This window comes from Rousettus aegyptiacus, unplaced genomic scaffold (assembly GCF_014176215.1).
Source record: "Rousettus aegyptiacus isolate mRouAeg1 unplaced genomic scaffold, mRouAeg1.p scaffold_m13_p_3, whole genome shotgun sequence".
Taxonomy (NCBI): Eukaryota; Metazoa; Chordata; class Mammalia; order Chiroptera; family Pteropodidae; genus Rousettus; species Rousettus aegyptiacus.
Window position 1 is genome coordinate 11,725,662 of NW_023416306.1, and position 17,907 is coordinate 11,743,568.

At 37.3% G+C, this 17,907-nt stretch overlaps 1 protein-coding gene and 1 non-coding gene across 2 annotated transcripts in view; one reads left to right on the plus strand and one right to left on the minus strand.

Moving 5' to 3' along the window:
• Nucleotides 1-263: 263 nt before the first annotated feature.
• Nucleotides 264-17,907, plus strand: part of MEGF9 (multiple EGF like domains 9) — a 79,372-nt gene continuing 61,728 nt past the window's right edge. Inside the window, exon 1 of the mRNA XM_016155954.2 lies at nt 264-1,011. Within this exon, the coding sequence (XP_016011440.2) occupies nt 420-1,011 (592 nt within the window). The 5' untranslated portion in view covers nt 264-419. The remainder of the gene's footprint in view (nt 1,012-17,907) is intronic.
• Nucleotides 13,304-13,429, minus strand: LOC118601166. The gene has a single exon (XR_004950250.1). It is a non-coding gene; the product is annotated as a U6atac minor spliceosomal RNA (small nuclear RNA).

Consider the following 17,907-nt stretch of genomic DNA (forward strand, 5'->3'; position numbering starts at 1 on the left):
TTGTCTGCTCCGCGGCGCCCGGTGCCGGAGGCCCGCGCCCCGCTCCTTGGGTAGACAAAGCCGCGGCTGCGGCGAGCCGGGTCGGCTGGAGCCGGGCTCGCACCACCCTCCTCCCGCCTTAGTACCGCCTCCTTCTCTCGGCGCCCTCTGATTGGCCCGTGAGGCTACAAAGAGGCCGAGGAACGGGCGGATCACGTGGGCTAGCGTGACCTCCCATTGGTCAGGTGCGGCTGCCAATCGGGGAGGGCGGGCTGTCCGCGCACGGCCGGGTCTCTCCCTCCGCTCGGGGGCCCGCCCGCAGGGCCGGCCGCCTGTCAGAGGGAGGTGGCGATGGTGCGCCCGGTGGCGGTGGCGGCTGCGGCGGCTTTTCTGGTCCGAGTGCAGGGAGAAGATGACTGACCGACCGACTGACTGAATGAATGAATGGCGGAGCCGAGCGCGCCATGAGGAGCCTGCCGAGCCTGGGCGGCCTCGCCCTGTTGTGCTGCGCCGCCGCCGCTGCCGCCGCCGCAGCCACAGCAACCTCGGCGGGGAATGTCACCGGTGGCGGTGGGGCCGCGGGGCAGGTGGACACGTCGCCGGGCTCGGGGCTAGGGGGCGAGCCCACTCACCCTTTCTCTAAGGCGACGGCTCCCACGTCTCAGACTCCGAGGACCGAACCCCCTCGCGCTACAGTCCACCGACCCCTGACTGCGTCCTCTTCAGCCGCGTCCCGGGAGACCACCCCTCCTCGGGCGACGTCCGGACCTGCTCTGACCACCCTTCAGGCGCCTCTCGGCCCCTCGTCGACACCCCCTCCGGCGGTGGAGCGCACTCCGACCACCCCCCGGGCGACGACAAGACCCACGCCCACCACCTTCCCGACGACCACTGGCCCGGCGCCGACCACCCCTTTAGCGACCACCGTTCCGGCGCTCACCACTCCGCACACCCCGACCCGCGTTCTCCCCGGCAGCAGCAGAGCCCCGCCCACCCCACCTGCCACCGCGGCTCCCACCCCTTCTCCCCCAGGTGAGTCCCAGAGCTCTTCTTCGCCGGGCAGGACCTTCCCCAGAGGCTGCCCATCCTTACCCCAGCCCCCGACTTCGAGGGTTGGGCTCTTGGCTGGAATAGACTGTTTCTTGCTCCAAAGAGTCCCCAGATTTCGACTCTCAAGGGGAGTTGGGACCAAGCTCCAGCTAACCTGCCTCCCCACCCCCCAGTCTGGAAAGTCTTTTGTTGCCCCTGGGCTGCGCTTCCTCGGGAGGGGGGCGGCTGCTGTGTGGAAGGCATTGCACCCCTTTCCCAACGGGGCTTTCTGGCCTTTGTCAGACACCCAGAATGGGTACAAACTTTTGGCTTCTGTTCGCTCACCCCATCTCTCCGCCTGCGTTATTTGGGAAAGAGTGAAAGCCAGCACAGTACCACCTTCAACCGATGGGTCAAAGCTGGAGTAAAAGGGATTCCTCCCAAAGCTCCAGTTTCCTGTTCATTTCTCCTTGTTTCTATAAATATCAGATGTGCATGTGACAGGTGGAAGGGATATTGAGAGGATTTTGTTTACAAACAGTAGTACAGACCAGTTGAGTCCCCCCTCCCCAAAAAGAGAGACATTGTAATCCATGTTTTCCCTGCAAATATGTGGATTCAGTAGGTCATTTGGGACAGGTGTGTATCTAGGTTGAGCACATTTATAAATTAGGTTAAATCCCTTCCTTTGCACCATTTTTTTCTTCCTTAATTATAACGTCAATGTGTTTGGACAAATACAGTTTAAAGCAGGGATGCCCATTTTTTTTCTCCCTGAAATTAGAATGTTCAAGTTTGCTGATACTGATAAATACCAATTTCAGTTTAAGTGCATGTAGAAAATAAGATTTCTCCTACTGTTTGAAGTCTTCAAGCAAAGTCAGAGACAACTCCTATTTTCTGCTTTCATTCTATAATGGGGCTGGAACTAAAATAAAACCCACCTTGTCAAGACCTTAGACAAGAGTTTCTGAATTCCTTTGCTTTGAGTTGGGGTGGAGATTTGTCCAGTCTTTTGTACTTAATGTTGATGGATCTCTGACCTAAATCCTAGGCTCAGTGATTTACTGTGGAGTCAGGTATGGACTTTGGACCGCAATTGAGTTTGTAGAGAGTTTTCCCACATGATTATTAGTCTTAATACAGGCTTGAATCATGGGTTGGAGCTTGGCATTGACATAAGTAGGAATGTAGATTATTCACTCATAAAAAAACGTACGTTTGCATCCCTTCTAGCTTCAAGGAGTGTATTAACGAGCAGGATTTTGACTGTAACCTTTTTTGGCCTTTGTATGGAGAGATTGACATATTACTGAGAGACAGGAAGCATGGTGCTTAAGCATATGAACTCTGGAGCCCATTTTTAGGATTGAATCCTAGCTCTGTGCCTTAACTGTGTAATCTTGGGCAGGTCACTTAACCTTTCTTCATCTGTGAATTGAAGATCATAGTACTTACCTCATAGGATTGCTGTGAAGATTAAGTTAATGCATTTACAGTGTTAGAACAGTTTCTGGTACAGAGTAAGCACCATGTGTGTTAGCTATCCTTATACTAGGCTTTGTTTTTGTGGGATAGAAAGCATTTGAGGAACCTAGTAGGGACTTGTGGTGATTTTTATTTGTTTTAGTAAAATAGAAAAAGGATGAGTTAGGTTTTCTGGTATTTGAAGCACACAGTAGCATTTAAGTAGCAAGATTACTTATTTTGAATGGTTACTGTAAGTTTGTGTAATTGATATCATTTATTTTTGTGTTGTTATTTTTAAATCACAAAGTAACCATTATTTGCAAAACAAAACAAAACAAAACAAAAAAACACAAAAAAACAAAACAAACAACCAGAAGTCTACAAAGGGAAAAGTGAAAGTCACTACTGCCTCCTGGTTCCAGTCATTCCCTAGAGATTACTATTGTTAACAGTTTGATCTCTTTTCAGACATTTTTCTGGTCATATATGAACATACACACAGAGTTTTTAAAAATAGTTTTTAAAAACTCAGAATGAAAGAATTCTATAAGTATTGTTTGCAGTTTGCTCTATTCACTTAACTATATATCGTGGACTTTTTTTTCCCACGTTAGTACTTAAGTCTACCTTATTTTTTAACAGTTGCATTTTTCATTATAGGAATGTATCGTAATTTATTTAACCAACTTCTTATTCATGGACACTTGGATTGCTCCTGGGCTTCACTTTAAAAAATACAGAGAAGAATGTGTTCTTGTTAAATCCATCATGTATATATTATATTCTCTAATACTTTGGCTGGAGTTTCATAGACTCCAAATCAATTTTAAATGAAGTAAAGTTGGATTGATTAATATTTGCCATCTGAACTGTTCAAGGCTTTTCACGGACTAACATGTACCTATGTCCGTGGTGGTCTTTGGGTGACAAAAGTTTTAGGAAGATGCCCAACTTCAGCAAATCGGTGTTTTAAAGTTTCTGTAATTTGTACTTTTCTGTGAATTCACTACGGATTCCCTGTGTTTAGTTATCAGCAGCTGAACTGACTGGACATATTAATAGGCAGTTTTAGCTTCACAGTGATATAATCAGGGTTGGCCTTTCTGTCTGAGCATGGGTTCTAGTCTACTTCAAACAGTAAACACATCTCTCTGACACAAGGAAAACGTCTACCTAAAATTAAGAGACCTAGTTTGGCTTGCAAAGTTGGATTCCCTGGCATTTGGGTAGATGGTTGTACAGAGTGTTTTATTTTAATGTTCCTCTAAGGACTGAATGCCATTGATGATATATGATTGGATGGTCTTCTAGCTGTTCTTTGAATTAATGAGAATTTCTTTCATAGAGGTCTAGCTGAGAGCTCTTGCTGGCCCCTCAATTAGGGCCCTCTTTTATTTACAGGGACACTGATCGCAAACTGAAACTAATTGCTAGCATGCAGGCACTTTCCTCCTACAGACCTGGCAAAACATTTGGCTGATTGGTTGGCTTGGTAGGACATTTTAAGAAGGTGAAGGGAGAGGAGAGGCTCTGATACTAGAGAATAATACCCATCAGCAGTAAGAGACTGATGTGAGGACAAATATTTGAGTTTTAAAATTATGGGCCTTTAATGCATCTATTCGACAGAACTTGGAGCAATTACTATCTGCTGCTAAGATTCTAATATAGATGCAAAAAAAAAAAAAAGAAAGAAAGAAAAGAAAAAAAGGTCCTCATGCTTTCCATTTTTCTGATTATGACAGCTAGGATTGAGTGGGGGAATACAGGGGAAAAAGAAATGGACCTTTAGGTCTAGATAGGACTTTAGAAGCCACTATTTCTTAACGTGGCTCGGTATTTTAAGAAATACTTCTATAGGCATGGATGAAGTGTTTCTCCCTGTAGTTAACACAGACTGGTTCTGTTTCTGCCCTTTGGGGTCATGTATAATAAGTCTGCTCTCTCTGTGCCATGAAGTTCTTCAGGGATTCTGGGACAGTGATCATGTTCCTTCTGAGTCTGGACTAAATAACTTCAGCTCCCTCAACTGTTCTTTATGTGACATTGTTTCACGTTCCCTCACTACCCTGGTCACCTCTCTTTTGGACTTTTTACTCTTTCTGTGTCTCTTCCAAAGTGTGGAACACAGAGCTGAACATACTATTCCAGATGTGCTCTAACTAGCTGTAGTAGAGAGGGCAGTTACCTTGTCCTTTCTGGATGTTATACTACTGTTGATGTAGTTACTCCTAATCAGAGTAGTATTTTTGGCAGCCATAACTTGTTATTAACTCATTAAGTCCATTAAGATAGCTAAGTCTTTTTAAAAAAACAAAAAACAAAAAAACCAACACGTGCTAGATGGGTCTTCCTTCATTCTGGACTTGGAAATTCTTGTTATTTTCTAAAGTATAAGCTGAGGCATTTGCCAAACATGTCAGATTTATTGTACTGGATTTGAGTCATCCTTTTAGATCCCATGTCTGTCAGCGTACCCCACCCAGTTTATTCACATTCACCTACAGGGTGTTCCTATAGACAGAGTCTAAGGACAAGTTTGAGCAGGTTATTCTTACCTCATAGGGGAGAGTAAATTTATAGATGTTAAACAATTTGGAAGGAAAGGAATAATAGTTTAGATTAGTTCTCTAGGGTCTCTTCCAGCTCTAAAGTTCTGTGATAATTTGATATGCATGATTTGGGGCACATTCATGCCCCCCAAAGAGCCTTAATCATGTATTTGTGATCTAAGTTAAGAGAGTAGGCTTAAAGCAAGTCTTGGAATTTAGAGTTTGAAAAAACTGACTCTCATGACATGTACATAAAATATTATGAATGGATTTTATTTGAAAGGAACATTCTGGGAATACATACTGGGAAATAGTTTATTTATCCTAAAACTTACTGCTAGGTTCAGGGTCTTATTTGCTTGTAGTTAGTTAAGAAGATAACTATTCTTTTAAGGAAATAGAAATTATTCAGGCTCCGAAGGTAATGTAGGTTCATAATCTTGCCTAAAACTTGTGGGGCTGGATGTGTTTCAGAATTTAGAATTTTTTGGATTTTAGGAAGTTAATAAATACATCTCACTGAGATCTGGGGCAGCATCCTATAATCAAACACATGAAAATATCTGCAGAAAAATGCATATATATTCACACTGAGTAGGATAAATAAAGACTGAAAATAGCCTTGCATTTGTTCTAGTCAGATTGTGCTGTCATATGAGTTAAGGAAAAAATTTTGATTTTTGAGTCTTCTGTTATTCAGCATCAAGTCTGAGGGATTGTGGACCATTTAATAGTAATTGCAAACAAATATGGTACTTACTATGTCCAAGGCAATGTTCTAAGTGCTTTACATATATGAATTTTTTAATCCTCACAAAAGTTAGGTATAATCAAGTTATTCTTTTCCTCATTTTATAGATAAGGAAGCTAAAGCTCAGAGAAACCCAGCTGTGGCAGAGCCTGGATGCACACCCAGTCGTCCTGGTTCCATAATTCATATTATTGGCTTTTAATGAAGTAGTTACATAGTAGAGGAGAGAAGGAGACCATTTTGCTAAATATATTGTTTTTTGTGTACTAATCTGAAAAAATGTCTACTGTTCTTTGGCATTTATTCCCTTCACTCCATTGTGCACTATTCGTTTACCTCCTTGAATTTTTCTGTTTCGCAATTTTGCAACTGTGATTTTAAATTACAGCTCTAATTCTTCCTTCAATTCAGTTCTAATATGGTCTGTGATAGAGAAAATTTTGACTGTAGTTTTTTCAGGGCCTGGCCCATGGACTTCTTAAATTCACTATATCTCGTTCCTGGCATAAGTACCTAGCTTTCTGTAGAATTTCCTTTGTCTCATTAGTTTTTGGAACAGCATAGTTAAACTCCAGAACATTAGTTTCAAATCTTTTGAATTATGTCCCCAGGAAGCCTTCTGGCTAATTGAAAATTTGCACATTGAATTAATCTGACTGGGTCTTTTTATCTTGATTTTTTAAAAGACCCATAAAATTAAAGTGTGCATTACTTTTCATCTCAGCATTTCTAAACATGTATGTATTAACTTCCAGACGTGCTGGCACCCTTATGAAAAGAATGGAAGAAAAGTATCACGGTGCTGTTTTTACTGATGGCTAAATTATGGCTAAGAGGTTACTACTCTAGGGCACTTAATAGATCAGAAGAAAATAGATATATAAGATCTTGTTTGGCTGAAAGACAGTCTTAGATGGTATTTTAAGTTTTAAACAGCTTTAACTTATACTTTTTGTCTCAATCTTGACTTTTGTTTGTTTTCCGTAGATCTGATATAAAAATCTGTATTATTAATGTTGAGATTATGTTATGGGCACCTCTTCTGTGGTCAGTCTTTTTTTTATGAATACCTTTTGGTTTATATGTTTTTCACTAGAAATAACTACCCTAATTGCCCTGGTAACTTTGAAGGGAGATGTTTTAAAAATTGTGACAAAAAAGATAATGCCTGGATACATATGTGTTTAGAGATAGTAAAGGTATGTTAAAAATAATTATCTTTTGAGATATATCTAAGTACATGTGATAAATTAGTGTCAAAATAATCCTTCTGTTAATGCCACTATTCCACAGATAATTATTATTGTCAGGAGAAGTTGTTCCCTATCACTTTTTCCTCATAAAAAAAAAAAAAAATCTTCTGTTCCCCTTGCTTCCTTTTTTACTTTAAACTCCTATATGTTTCTTTCACTCTTGTCTCTTATTCTTAACCTCATCCATTCTTTCATGTTCTTTAAGGAACCAAATTATTCTTTCTGCTTAACAATTTACCACTTTGTCCTTCTTCAGTGCCTCCTCAAAGCCCGATTCTTCCAAAAAGTCTTTCTGGAGGAACAAAAGGTCCTTGAAGATGTCCTGGTAACAGGGTGCACAGGGTTGAACACTTTGCACTCAGAACAAAACCTGTCTTTCTCTGTGACTTTGACTTTTTTCTTTGAATTTGTTTTTAATCTATTTAATTTATTATTAAGCCCACTTGATAAGAAAATGTCTTTATTTATGTAATATTCAGGACATGCTATTAATTTTCTCTTGTTGAAAAAAATGGGGAAAAAACGAGAGAAAAGATTTTGGTTTGGGGGTCTTCTTTATTGCCCAGCTCTTTTTTTTTCTTTTCCCTTCTGAGGAAAAAGAACTATCATAACAGAGGTTATGTGCCTCAAAAAAAAAAAATTCAAGCATTTTGAATAAGTAGCAACTTTCTTTTTCTATTTATAAATTATATGAGCTGTCTTTTGCGGGGAGGGAAGAGTAGGTGGATTGGGGCTACATACCAGTATGAAAGGTTTAATTTGGTTGAGAAACAAATGTTTGATCCTTTGAATGACAAAATTTCTTCTGTAGAAATCTAATTAAAGTTAATAGTGAACAGAGAGCTTCTAATAATTAACAAGCATGCAGTGCTTTATGGTTTATTAGGTGCTCTTAGAATCTCCAAAACTCTGACATCCATATTTTGTTAATTTCTGGGTATCATATGAGTGAATAAAGGCATAGCTTCTGTTGGTACTTTTATTGGTGAACATTGACAAAATCTCTATAGGTTTTTGGTGAGTTTCACATTTGATATTTTGTATTTCAAACTGTTGTCTTTTAAATTTATTTCATTGAATGTAAATATTTGACTGAATTAGTTACCCATATTGACAGGATAGAAAAATGGTATTCGAAGAAGAGGATTACTTTTTATTCTCTTTCCTAGGAAACATAAGGGGCTGAATGTTATGGAAAGAGCCCATTAGTAATTCTAAGTAAATAGTGATGGAGATAACGAAGGCAATGGAGATAACAAATAGTGATGGAGATAACTTGATTAGGAGGGCTCATGTAAATCTCATTTCTTCAGATTTAAATATGATTTACTTCTTTCCAAGTGTAGGAAATCTTAACATACTATTTCAGTTGTATTGCTTCAAGTCACTGTGTTGCTAGCAAAGAGATGTACTCTCTCACCTCTCATTACTAATCTAATATTTAACACTGTGATAGGAAAGATAATTAATATTACTTTAGCACACATTATATCCCTAGTTGCTTACCAGGACTTAAAGAAAAATATTTCACGTTATTTAAATCTTAAACAATGCAGTAGTTAAATATTATTATCCTTAATGGATGGCACATACTCAGATTTAGAAATGTAAAGTAGCTTACGCAGGTTTTTAAAGTTCATAAGAGCAGGGACTTCTGTTTGTTTTGTTCACAATTGTATCCCCAATGTCCAGCCGAAAATAGAGTCTCAGTATATATTTGATGATTGAATGAGTTAAGAGGTAATGGTTTATAGCTATACTATAATTGCCATGTGTTTTTGAGAAAAATAATGTAATCTCATGTCATTTTTCCTTAGTTTAAAAATGAACTTTTCTCCTTCTTTTCCCCTTTACTACTTTGCCAAGTGGAGTTCTTTTACATCCAGCAAGTCACATTAATTATTTATTTATTTTTTTGTTATATAACTTTGTCCTTTCTATTTTTCTTAAAGCAAGAACAGCAATAGACAAATGGACATCTGATGACTTTTGTAGAAATAAAGAGTAGCTAAGTTGGAAAAGCTGAGCACTTATCTGTAAGATGTGGGACCTTAAGTTCTTTCCCTGTTTCATCAGGTCTGTGATCTTGGGGAAGTCATTTCACCTGTAAAATGGGAGCGTTAGACTAGATTTGCAGTTTTTAAACTGTGTTATTTGGGGACCTTGTGTTCCTTGGATGCGTTTGGGACCAGTATAAAGAATGTGGAGGCCAAGTGAGTCTACCTTTGGGCCTTCCACCCCAACCCTCACTCCCACATCACTACCCACTCTTTGTCTCCGTTATCATCTGATCTATAAATGCTGGATTTCTTTCAGTAAAAACTATTTTTTTTTCGGTAAAAACATTTGAAATAGGAATTCTTCTCTAAAATTCTATGATAAAGAAATTATGGTAATCTATGAATTATTAAGTAAGCATTAAAATGCCTCCATTATGTTTAGTAGCAATATACATAGGAGGAGAGAAATATACCAAAATGTTAAGTGGCTAAAGCTAAATAATGGGATTATGGGTCAATTTTTTTTTCAATGAATATATCCAATTTTAATTTTATAGTCACAACAATAAATGAATGAAATAAAAAAGTGAATAAAAAGTTGTGATAAGCTTGGTAAGCCTTTACTTGCATGAGATCAAGTTAAGTTACTCAGGGCCACTTGACTGTAATTTCTACCATTGACTTGCCATTTTGGTTGGCATCAGAGATATTTGCTAATCTCAGCGAGTTGTGGTTTTGAAGAAATGAGATTGCTGAAGACAATACTCAAAAAATGAAATTTTCCTGAGGCCTGACAAACCTTAAACATATGGTAGGGATGACATATCTTAGATCTGGGGAAATTTAACTAAGATCTTAGAAGAGACTAAAAACAGAGATGATTCTTTATCCATTTTATTCTGTATAGGGAATTTAAAACATGCATTTAAAATTAATTAAAGTAGCTTATTGAGATAGATCTTGTTTAAATTGTGCAAAATTTGAATTCATGGCATTGTTCATAGCATTTATCAATAGAAGATCTTTGATTAGTTATTCCTTTAAAGATATAGAGCTCTCAAAAGTTTGGTTTCAGACTGTCCATATGTTTTGCAATTAGATGGGATTGTAACAGCTGTTCTATATGATATCCTTGCCAGGGAGACAGCTAAGCTCCGAGGGAAAGGAAACTTATTCAGTTGGAAAAGGAACGTATTCTGACTAGTCACAGGGAAAATGATAAGGAATAGGAATGTTTTCAACCTGTCTGGAGAATGTTAATAATTTTTATTTAGTAAATTTCAGACTTTTTAGATAACTGACGTTGGAAACCTTTGTTTCAGTCTTGTGTACTTCCTAGAAACTGGCATATTACCAGGGATCTTCTTAGATTTTTACCATTTTTTAAAAAAATTTAGTGCTCTTACTTGAAGTGCGTGAGCAAAATGAAGAGGTTAGGAGTGGTGGTGTTAACTGTAAGGAGAACATCATGTTCTGTATGACCATTTTAATTTTGGAAATAGTCTTTAATGGTGAAATTCCTTAAAAAATATTCTAGGGGAAGTTTAAATGTTGGCTTCTCTAAAGGAAATTGGATGAACTGAGCAGCTTTTAACTTCTCTTCGGTTCTATCATTTGTAGGTAGGTAATGGTAGTTTGGGGAGGGTTAATGGACAAAATGAGAGATAAGAGTGGATGCTTGATATTTCAATATATTTATGCTATTTTATTGTTTTTTGAAGCTTGATTAGAGGAAAGCATTGGGCTTTTTCTTCCATAGATTTCTCATTTGACTTCATTATAATCCTACAGCATGTTTGATTGATCTGTTCTATATGAACTGCATTAACCATATGGCTCCACCATCCATTGATGTGTGGCTTAATGAATAGTTATAAAGTGTTCCAAAAACACAAAGCAATCTAGCTGTTGGGTATTATTATACTGAATTGTTGGTACATTGCCTGCAAACCTACCCTGTTCAACTGGTTTTAGTTTTTAAGTTAGTTTGTTGCTTCAACTTGTCCATAAAGGCAGAGCCGAATGGTTTAGCTAATCAGTGGAATAGCAGTCAGAAAGACTAAACTCCAGTCTTTATTTCCATTTACTTTGTGAGTTCTTGAGCACATTTTTCAAAAATGGCTCTGTGACTTAGTTTCTCTAACTATAAAATGAAGCCTGTTACTTTCTTGTAGTCTCTCAAGGTTTTTTAGAAGTTACATATATAAATTATAGTGTTTTTTTTTCTCAAATACAAAGGCTTTATAGAATTCAAACTGTTTTCTGGTATCCTTTTCTCTTTACATGGTTTCTATAGCTTAAAATGTAATGGGAACAAGATAGCTTTTGATTAAACACTGCAAGGAAGTAAACACATGTGTTTACAGGTGGCTTCTTTATGCAAAAATATTTTTATGCTATTTTGGAGTTAACATATTTATATAGTTTATAGACAATTATGTTATGGCATTTTCCAAAGGTTTGGGATCCTTCAGTATTATTTTTCTCATTGTACTACCTTGAGAAAATAAAAATAATTCTTAGCTCATATTAAACTTATAAACTAAGTCATGCTTTTATAATTCTTTAACATTATTTTTAATTGATTGCTTTAGAATGGATTCTACTTAATCTTTTTATGATTATAAAAATAATACATATTCATTTTAGAAAATATAATGATGTGTAAAGACAAAAAATGAACCCGGAGATAACTAAAGTTAACATTTTAGTGATAACTCCAGAATTTTTTTACATCAATTCTTATTTTATCTCCTTCCCTACCATTGAGATCATACTGTTTGAATATATTGCTTTGAAATTGCTCTTTAACATGTTTCAAATATTTTAACATTGTGAAATGGGACACTTTTCAAATAAAGTTGAAAGTAGTACTGTTTTAATTTAAATGATCAAAGTCTGAGTGCTTACTACATTCAAGTTACTATATTAGATACCTCTTAATAATTACTGAAAAACATCATACCATAAAGCTTTTTTAATTACTAAGTTTAATATTTTATTACTGCGTACATTGCTCCATTTCTAACAGCAATAAATGTGATCACTTATTTGTTATGAAAACAGGTGTGGGCTGAATTTAGCACTCTTCTGAAGTCAAGTATATGACAGATCAAAATGGGAAAAAATTCATCCCTTTTATTTGTCATGTCACCAAAAAGAATGTAAATCTATTTTGAATAGAGATCTCAGACTCCATATGATGCTTTTCTTGAGACTTGGTACTCCTCAGCAGAACCAAACCAGTGATAATTTTTCTTGCATCTGTTCCAGCATAAGCATGATTTTTCCTGGGTTCAAGTGGGCCCTGAAAGCCCAAAGCCCAATGCTCTGGAACCAAGCCAAGCATTTAGTATTTTCGATTCTGTGATGAAAGAAGTCAAGGTGCCCATCTGCCCATCTCATATATTGCCAAAAAAAAAGGCCTAGGTGCTGTGCTAAAGAATATGCCGAAGTGTGGCTTTGGCCTTCAGGAAACTGATATCTACCTTACACAATGATCCCTATTCTCCGAAATTTATGAAGAAAAGGCTATAACTTTTTTAAAAATTTAATTTTATTATTAGTTTCAAAAGGCTATAACTTTTAAATCAGGGCAATATGAACCATAGTGCTATTAAGAGAGGGTTAAATTATTAATGCATGTAAAACAATTCAGAAGTGCTTAGTAATCAGTACATAGATTAATAATTAGCACATAGTAGACACTCAGAGTTAGCTATCATTATTAATAGCTTTTATTACCTAGGTCATGGTGTTTGAAAAACAGCAGAGAGAACTTTGTTAATTTTAGATTAATTGACACAGTCTGTAGACTGGCATCACATTGGTAACCAGGAAGACTTGCACATTATCACAGATCAACATTTTCTAACGGGTGGTTTTAAGATGCAGAGTAGGATCAACATGCTTGACCACATCCTATCCTTTCAGAGCAGCCCAGGTCAAATGAAAATTATCCTGTGACGTGTTGCAGATACAACAGTACCGGTACTGCTCAGAACTGGACTAAATGGAAGCTATTTTCTTAAAAAAATTTTTTTTTATTGAACTATGGTTGGTATATAATATTATATTGGTTATATTAGTTTCAGGTGTACAATGTAGTGATTTAAAATTTTTATACTGTACTTACAATGTGATCACCCCACTTATTCTAGTAAACAGCTGTCACCATTCAAACTTATCACATTATTATTGACTATATTGCCCTTCTCCTTTTCACCCATCTCCCAACCCCCTCCCTTCTGATAACCATTCGTTTAGTGTCAAAAATGATGGTTAGATGTCAAGAAGTAGCTGGCAATGCCTTAACCGTCTGCATGTTGTCAGGCCCTAGGACCTCTTTCATCTTTGTTAAGGGGAATGCTAAATTTCTCTCCTTTCATACAGCAGCGGAAGCTATTTTCAAAAAGCAAATGCAAAGATAGAACTCCAGGAATCCCTGAAACAGCTATTGTCCAATTCTGGCAGATGAATACTCTTCTGGGATCTTTTATAGGTATCAGGCTCTAGCCACAAATGACCCACTAAAATGAAAATAAGACTGGCCTATAGAAAGACATGACCACTCAATTTTATATTGGTTACACATTGACATTTTTGAAAGCCTGCCAAATACAACATGCACATACACAGTACAAGTCACATAATCTCCCTGGGCTTCTATACCATCATCTGTAACTTGAGTATAATAGTACTAACCTAATAGGGTTCTTGAGTGTTGACCTAGAATTCAAACCCAGCTCTGTCTGACTTAAAAGTCTGTGTTCTTTTTTTTCTTTTGACTAAATTGTGTTGCATTGCCAAAGCAGATGGGAGCAGAAAATGAAATAAAGCAGTCAGTGGTTACAGAGCACATTTTGGGTTGTTTTTATCGCCTTCCCTAGCCGCCTCCCAGCAAGCCCATACATCATTCTTCTCAGCACTTGTTCTAAATTACACAATGACTCAGGTTTGATTTCAGTAGCTACTGTGAAAATGAAAATTAGATCAAAGAGGTGGATATGGGTGTGTAGTGGAGGTGGGGAGAGGAGATAATGGAAATTAGATGAGAGTAAACAGGTAGACAACCATGATAAATGTACAGCAGACCTGAACAGTAACGGGGAGGTTGTCTACCCAGTGCTAACAGAGACAATGTAATGCTTATTAGCTTTTGGCAACACATACCACACACTGCAAAATAATAGTATTGATTGTTCTTGCCTTGGCAATAAAACCTTTTATCTTTAATTTAATATGGACTCTAGGTCAAGATGCTGATGTAAAACAATATGTTGTAAAAAGTAGCAGGTGATATTTAATTTTATAAAAGTCATAGAAGAATCTCAGACGTGCAGATGTAATTCATAGTCTGCCAGTCACCTGAGGATGCATTCCCCCTCTCCCAGATCAGACAAAGGAAAAACTATTATTTTCAGTATAGACCCAGCTACTTCTGATCTGTTTGCAAACTCTGTTGACAGATGATATACACAGTTTGGCAGGACTTGTATTTATTAGAAAGAATTACATAGCTTGAGTTTATATGGCATCAGGACTCAACAATAACATCCTGCAAGCGTGTAAGCACAGTGGTCAGGACGAACTATGCAACTATAGCTGTGGAGAATACATATCCAGTGCAAAACCTAGTCATAGACTCCTAGTTAAGAATTTAATGTGATAATGATGCATCAGTATAATTCTTCTATTTAATCACATAAGTCATTCCAGCACATAATGCTTAAGTTTCTTAATAGGACTTAAAATGTCTCTACAATCTGTCTCTGTAGTTATTTCCTACCACCTTTCTCCTTATGCTCTAAATGTCAGCAGAATCAAATTGCTTATATTTCCTCCCAAATACTATGCTTATTATTATTAATAAAGCAGTCATCTGTGTCAGATAATAAGAGCTTTATATGAATTATCATGACCTTGCTTAATTCTCAAAGAACCCAATAAGAAATATGTGTTATTATCCCCACTTTACTAAGCAGAAATTGAGGTTTGAGAATTTAAATACCCTAAGCAAGAAATCATCGCTAGTAAAATATAGAACCTTGATTCAAATTCAGATCTGTCTAGCTTCAGAGCCTCCTCTCTTAATCACTAAGCTAACTGGCCTCTGGTTACTTGGCTTATGCTGTTCCCTCTGCTTGGAATGCCCTTCTCTTCAGTGTTAATAAGGGCCTTAATTGTAAGCAACAGAAAACAATGCTTGCTGATTTAATCAGAAATGGAATTTATTAAAAGGATATTGAAGAGTTCACAGAATCTCCAGGGGAACCAAATTCAGGACATGAGCTAAAAATAATGCCCAGTTGTGTCACAGAGAGGTCCACTGAATATGTCACTGACACTACCACTGAACATTAGCTTGCACCACCAACACTGCAAACAGGTACTGGAAGCAATAGCAAGTACTGCTGCCATTTATTACATGACAGCCATCTTCTCCTCTGCCACCAGAGCCTCATGCTCATTGCTCCGAATCATTAGTTTCTCATTCTAAACCAGATGAGGGTGAATGTGATTGTTAGAGCCTCAATTACTTGCCCTTGTCTTGGATATAAGGGAAATGGGAAAAAAATAATCTGGTACTGTGAACCTTTGTGGTGTGATAGCAAGGCTTAAAAGATTGAGAATTCCACCAAATAGGAATTCTGAAATAGTAGGAAATTAGACTATGATGCTAGGTTACCAAAAATAATAACAGATGTCTACCACATCCCTTTCTTTCATCTGACAAATGTATTTGTCCTTGAAAAACATCCATGCAGCCTCCTATACTATTGTATCTTGTATATTCTAATTTTATATTTTTCGATTACTTGATTTTTAAGGATTCTTGTTTTAAGTATCATTTGTTTATGTTAACTGACTCTTCTATACCTTGTTATCATGTAGCTTATTGTAGCTTATTGGCCATGGCTTACTGATGTTTGTACTCTTTAACATCTACCTTGGACAGTGTTCAGCACATACATAGTAAGTACTTGATAAATAGTTGAACTGAATGGAGGCATAAATCCTCCCCACCTACCATCACTAGAATGCAAGTTCCATAAGGGCAGGGATTTTTTTCTTTGTCTGTCTGCTTCTCTTTTTGTTAACCACTCTATCTCCAGCACCCAGATTAATTCTTAGCATGTGGTAGGACCTCAGTAAGTATTTATTGAATAAATAGATTCTCCTAAATAGTAAATTCATTATCTCTGAGAATAACACAGGCAGAAAGTTCTTAGATCGTGAATGGCTGAATTCATTGTATTATTTGAGACTTTCCAACTAGATCACATACAATACGAGGCTTGAAACTGCCTTGTTCATCTCTGGTTACCTCTTCCTCCTAGCCAGAAGCATAACCAGAAAAGGGCAATTTGGAATTCTTTCCCAGACCTATCACTATAGTCACTAGCCGCAAAAATGGCCTCAAGTGCCATACCTGCTCGACATAAAACCTTTTTGTGTTTCCTTTTGTATAACTAGCTATATCCTGAGATTGCATCTATACTGGGAAGAAAAGGCTGTTGGGCAAACTGTCCTGTATCCTGTTTTAAAAAATAATAACCTAGAACAGTAGTGTTTCACTTTGAAGAAATGAGGAAATGAAGGCCCATAATGGTGAAATTATTCATACAAAGGCCATGGAATAGCAGAGACCTACCGAGATTAGAGAGCTGTAGCTTTTAGAGGTTAGCTCTTGGGAGGGAACAGAAGCACAACTATGTGAAGCTGAAAGAGAACTTTTGTTCAAGCTCATTAAAAAAGTGTTATTATTAGTGATAACTATCATCTCTGGAGCTAGCCTGCCTAGATTTGAATCATTTTCTCTTCCACTGACTAGCTGCGTGACCTGGGGCTGGGCCTCAGTTTTCTCAGCCTTAAAATGAGCATAATAATAGCATCTACCTCACGGGTTATTATGAGGATTAAATGATAACATATATGAAGCATTTAAAATGCCTGGCATAAGTAGGCCTTCTAAATATTAGCCTTTCTTGGTATTACTCTATTTTGAATAGTTACTTTCATTACTTCCAATCTTTTTGATTCTTTACTATCTCTCATCCTTTCAATTCTGAATTTGTGGTGTTATCCTGTTTTACAGAAAACCCGAGTCTGAGATCAAGTTAAATTGTTTGCCCAACGCTTACATAGCTGTGAAGTACTAGTTAGTTGGGACTCAACCCCAAATCTATCATTTTTGAAGCTCTTTCCATCATGGCAAATTAACATGTAAAAGTAGATTGAGTTTAATGTGCTCTATTATATCCTTCTAAACACTGTGGTTAATTATAATAAATCTTTTTTCCCCTGCCACCTTCACTTTCTTTTTTGATTTGTAGTCATTGTTTTTCTGTCTGTACCATAAATCTGTTTACCACCCTTGTTGGTTTTCCTCTTAGTTCTTTGGATTTGTAGTAGAAAGTATGCACTTTACCTGAAAGGCCAAAGCATATCATCCTCACATACTACTGTCTGTTTTAATTTCACTTTCATTTTTTTGTTAGACTAATTGATCTGTGCTATGAATTGTTTTCAGGAAGAAAAGACTTAGATATCTATTATGAGTCAGATAAGTAATTTTTATACATTTTAGCTAAGATGGCATCTAAGGACAAATTGTATAATTCCAAAAACTTAGGTCCATTTCAGTTAGTATAAAAGGTGACCCACAAATTTGTCAGAACTAGAGACAATATCAAATACTATTGAGTTGCTACAAAAATCTTGCAACTTAGTTAAGTACTTTTGTGTATATTACTTATTATGTAACTTGTGCATAAAACTCATATTGAGAAATTCCAAATGGACTGCAGACATTTGTTCCAAAAAAAAAAAAAAGTTTACTTAAACTTACTGTTCTAGAGAATTATTTCTCT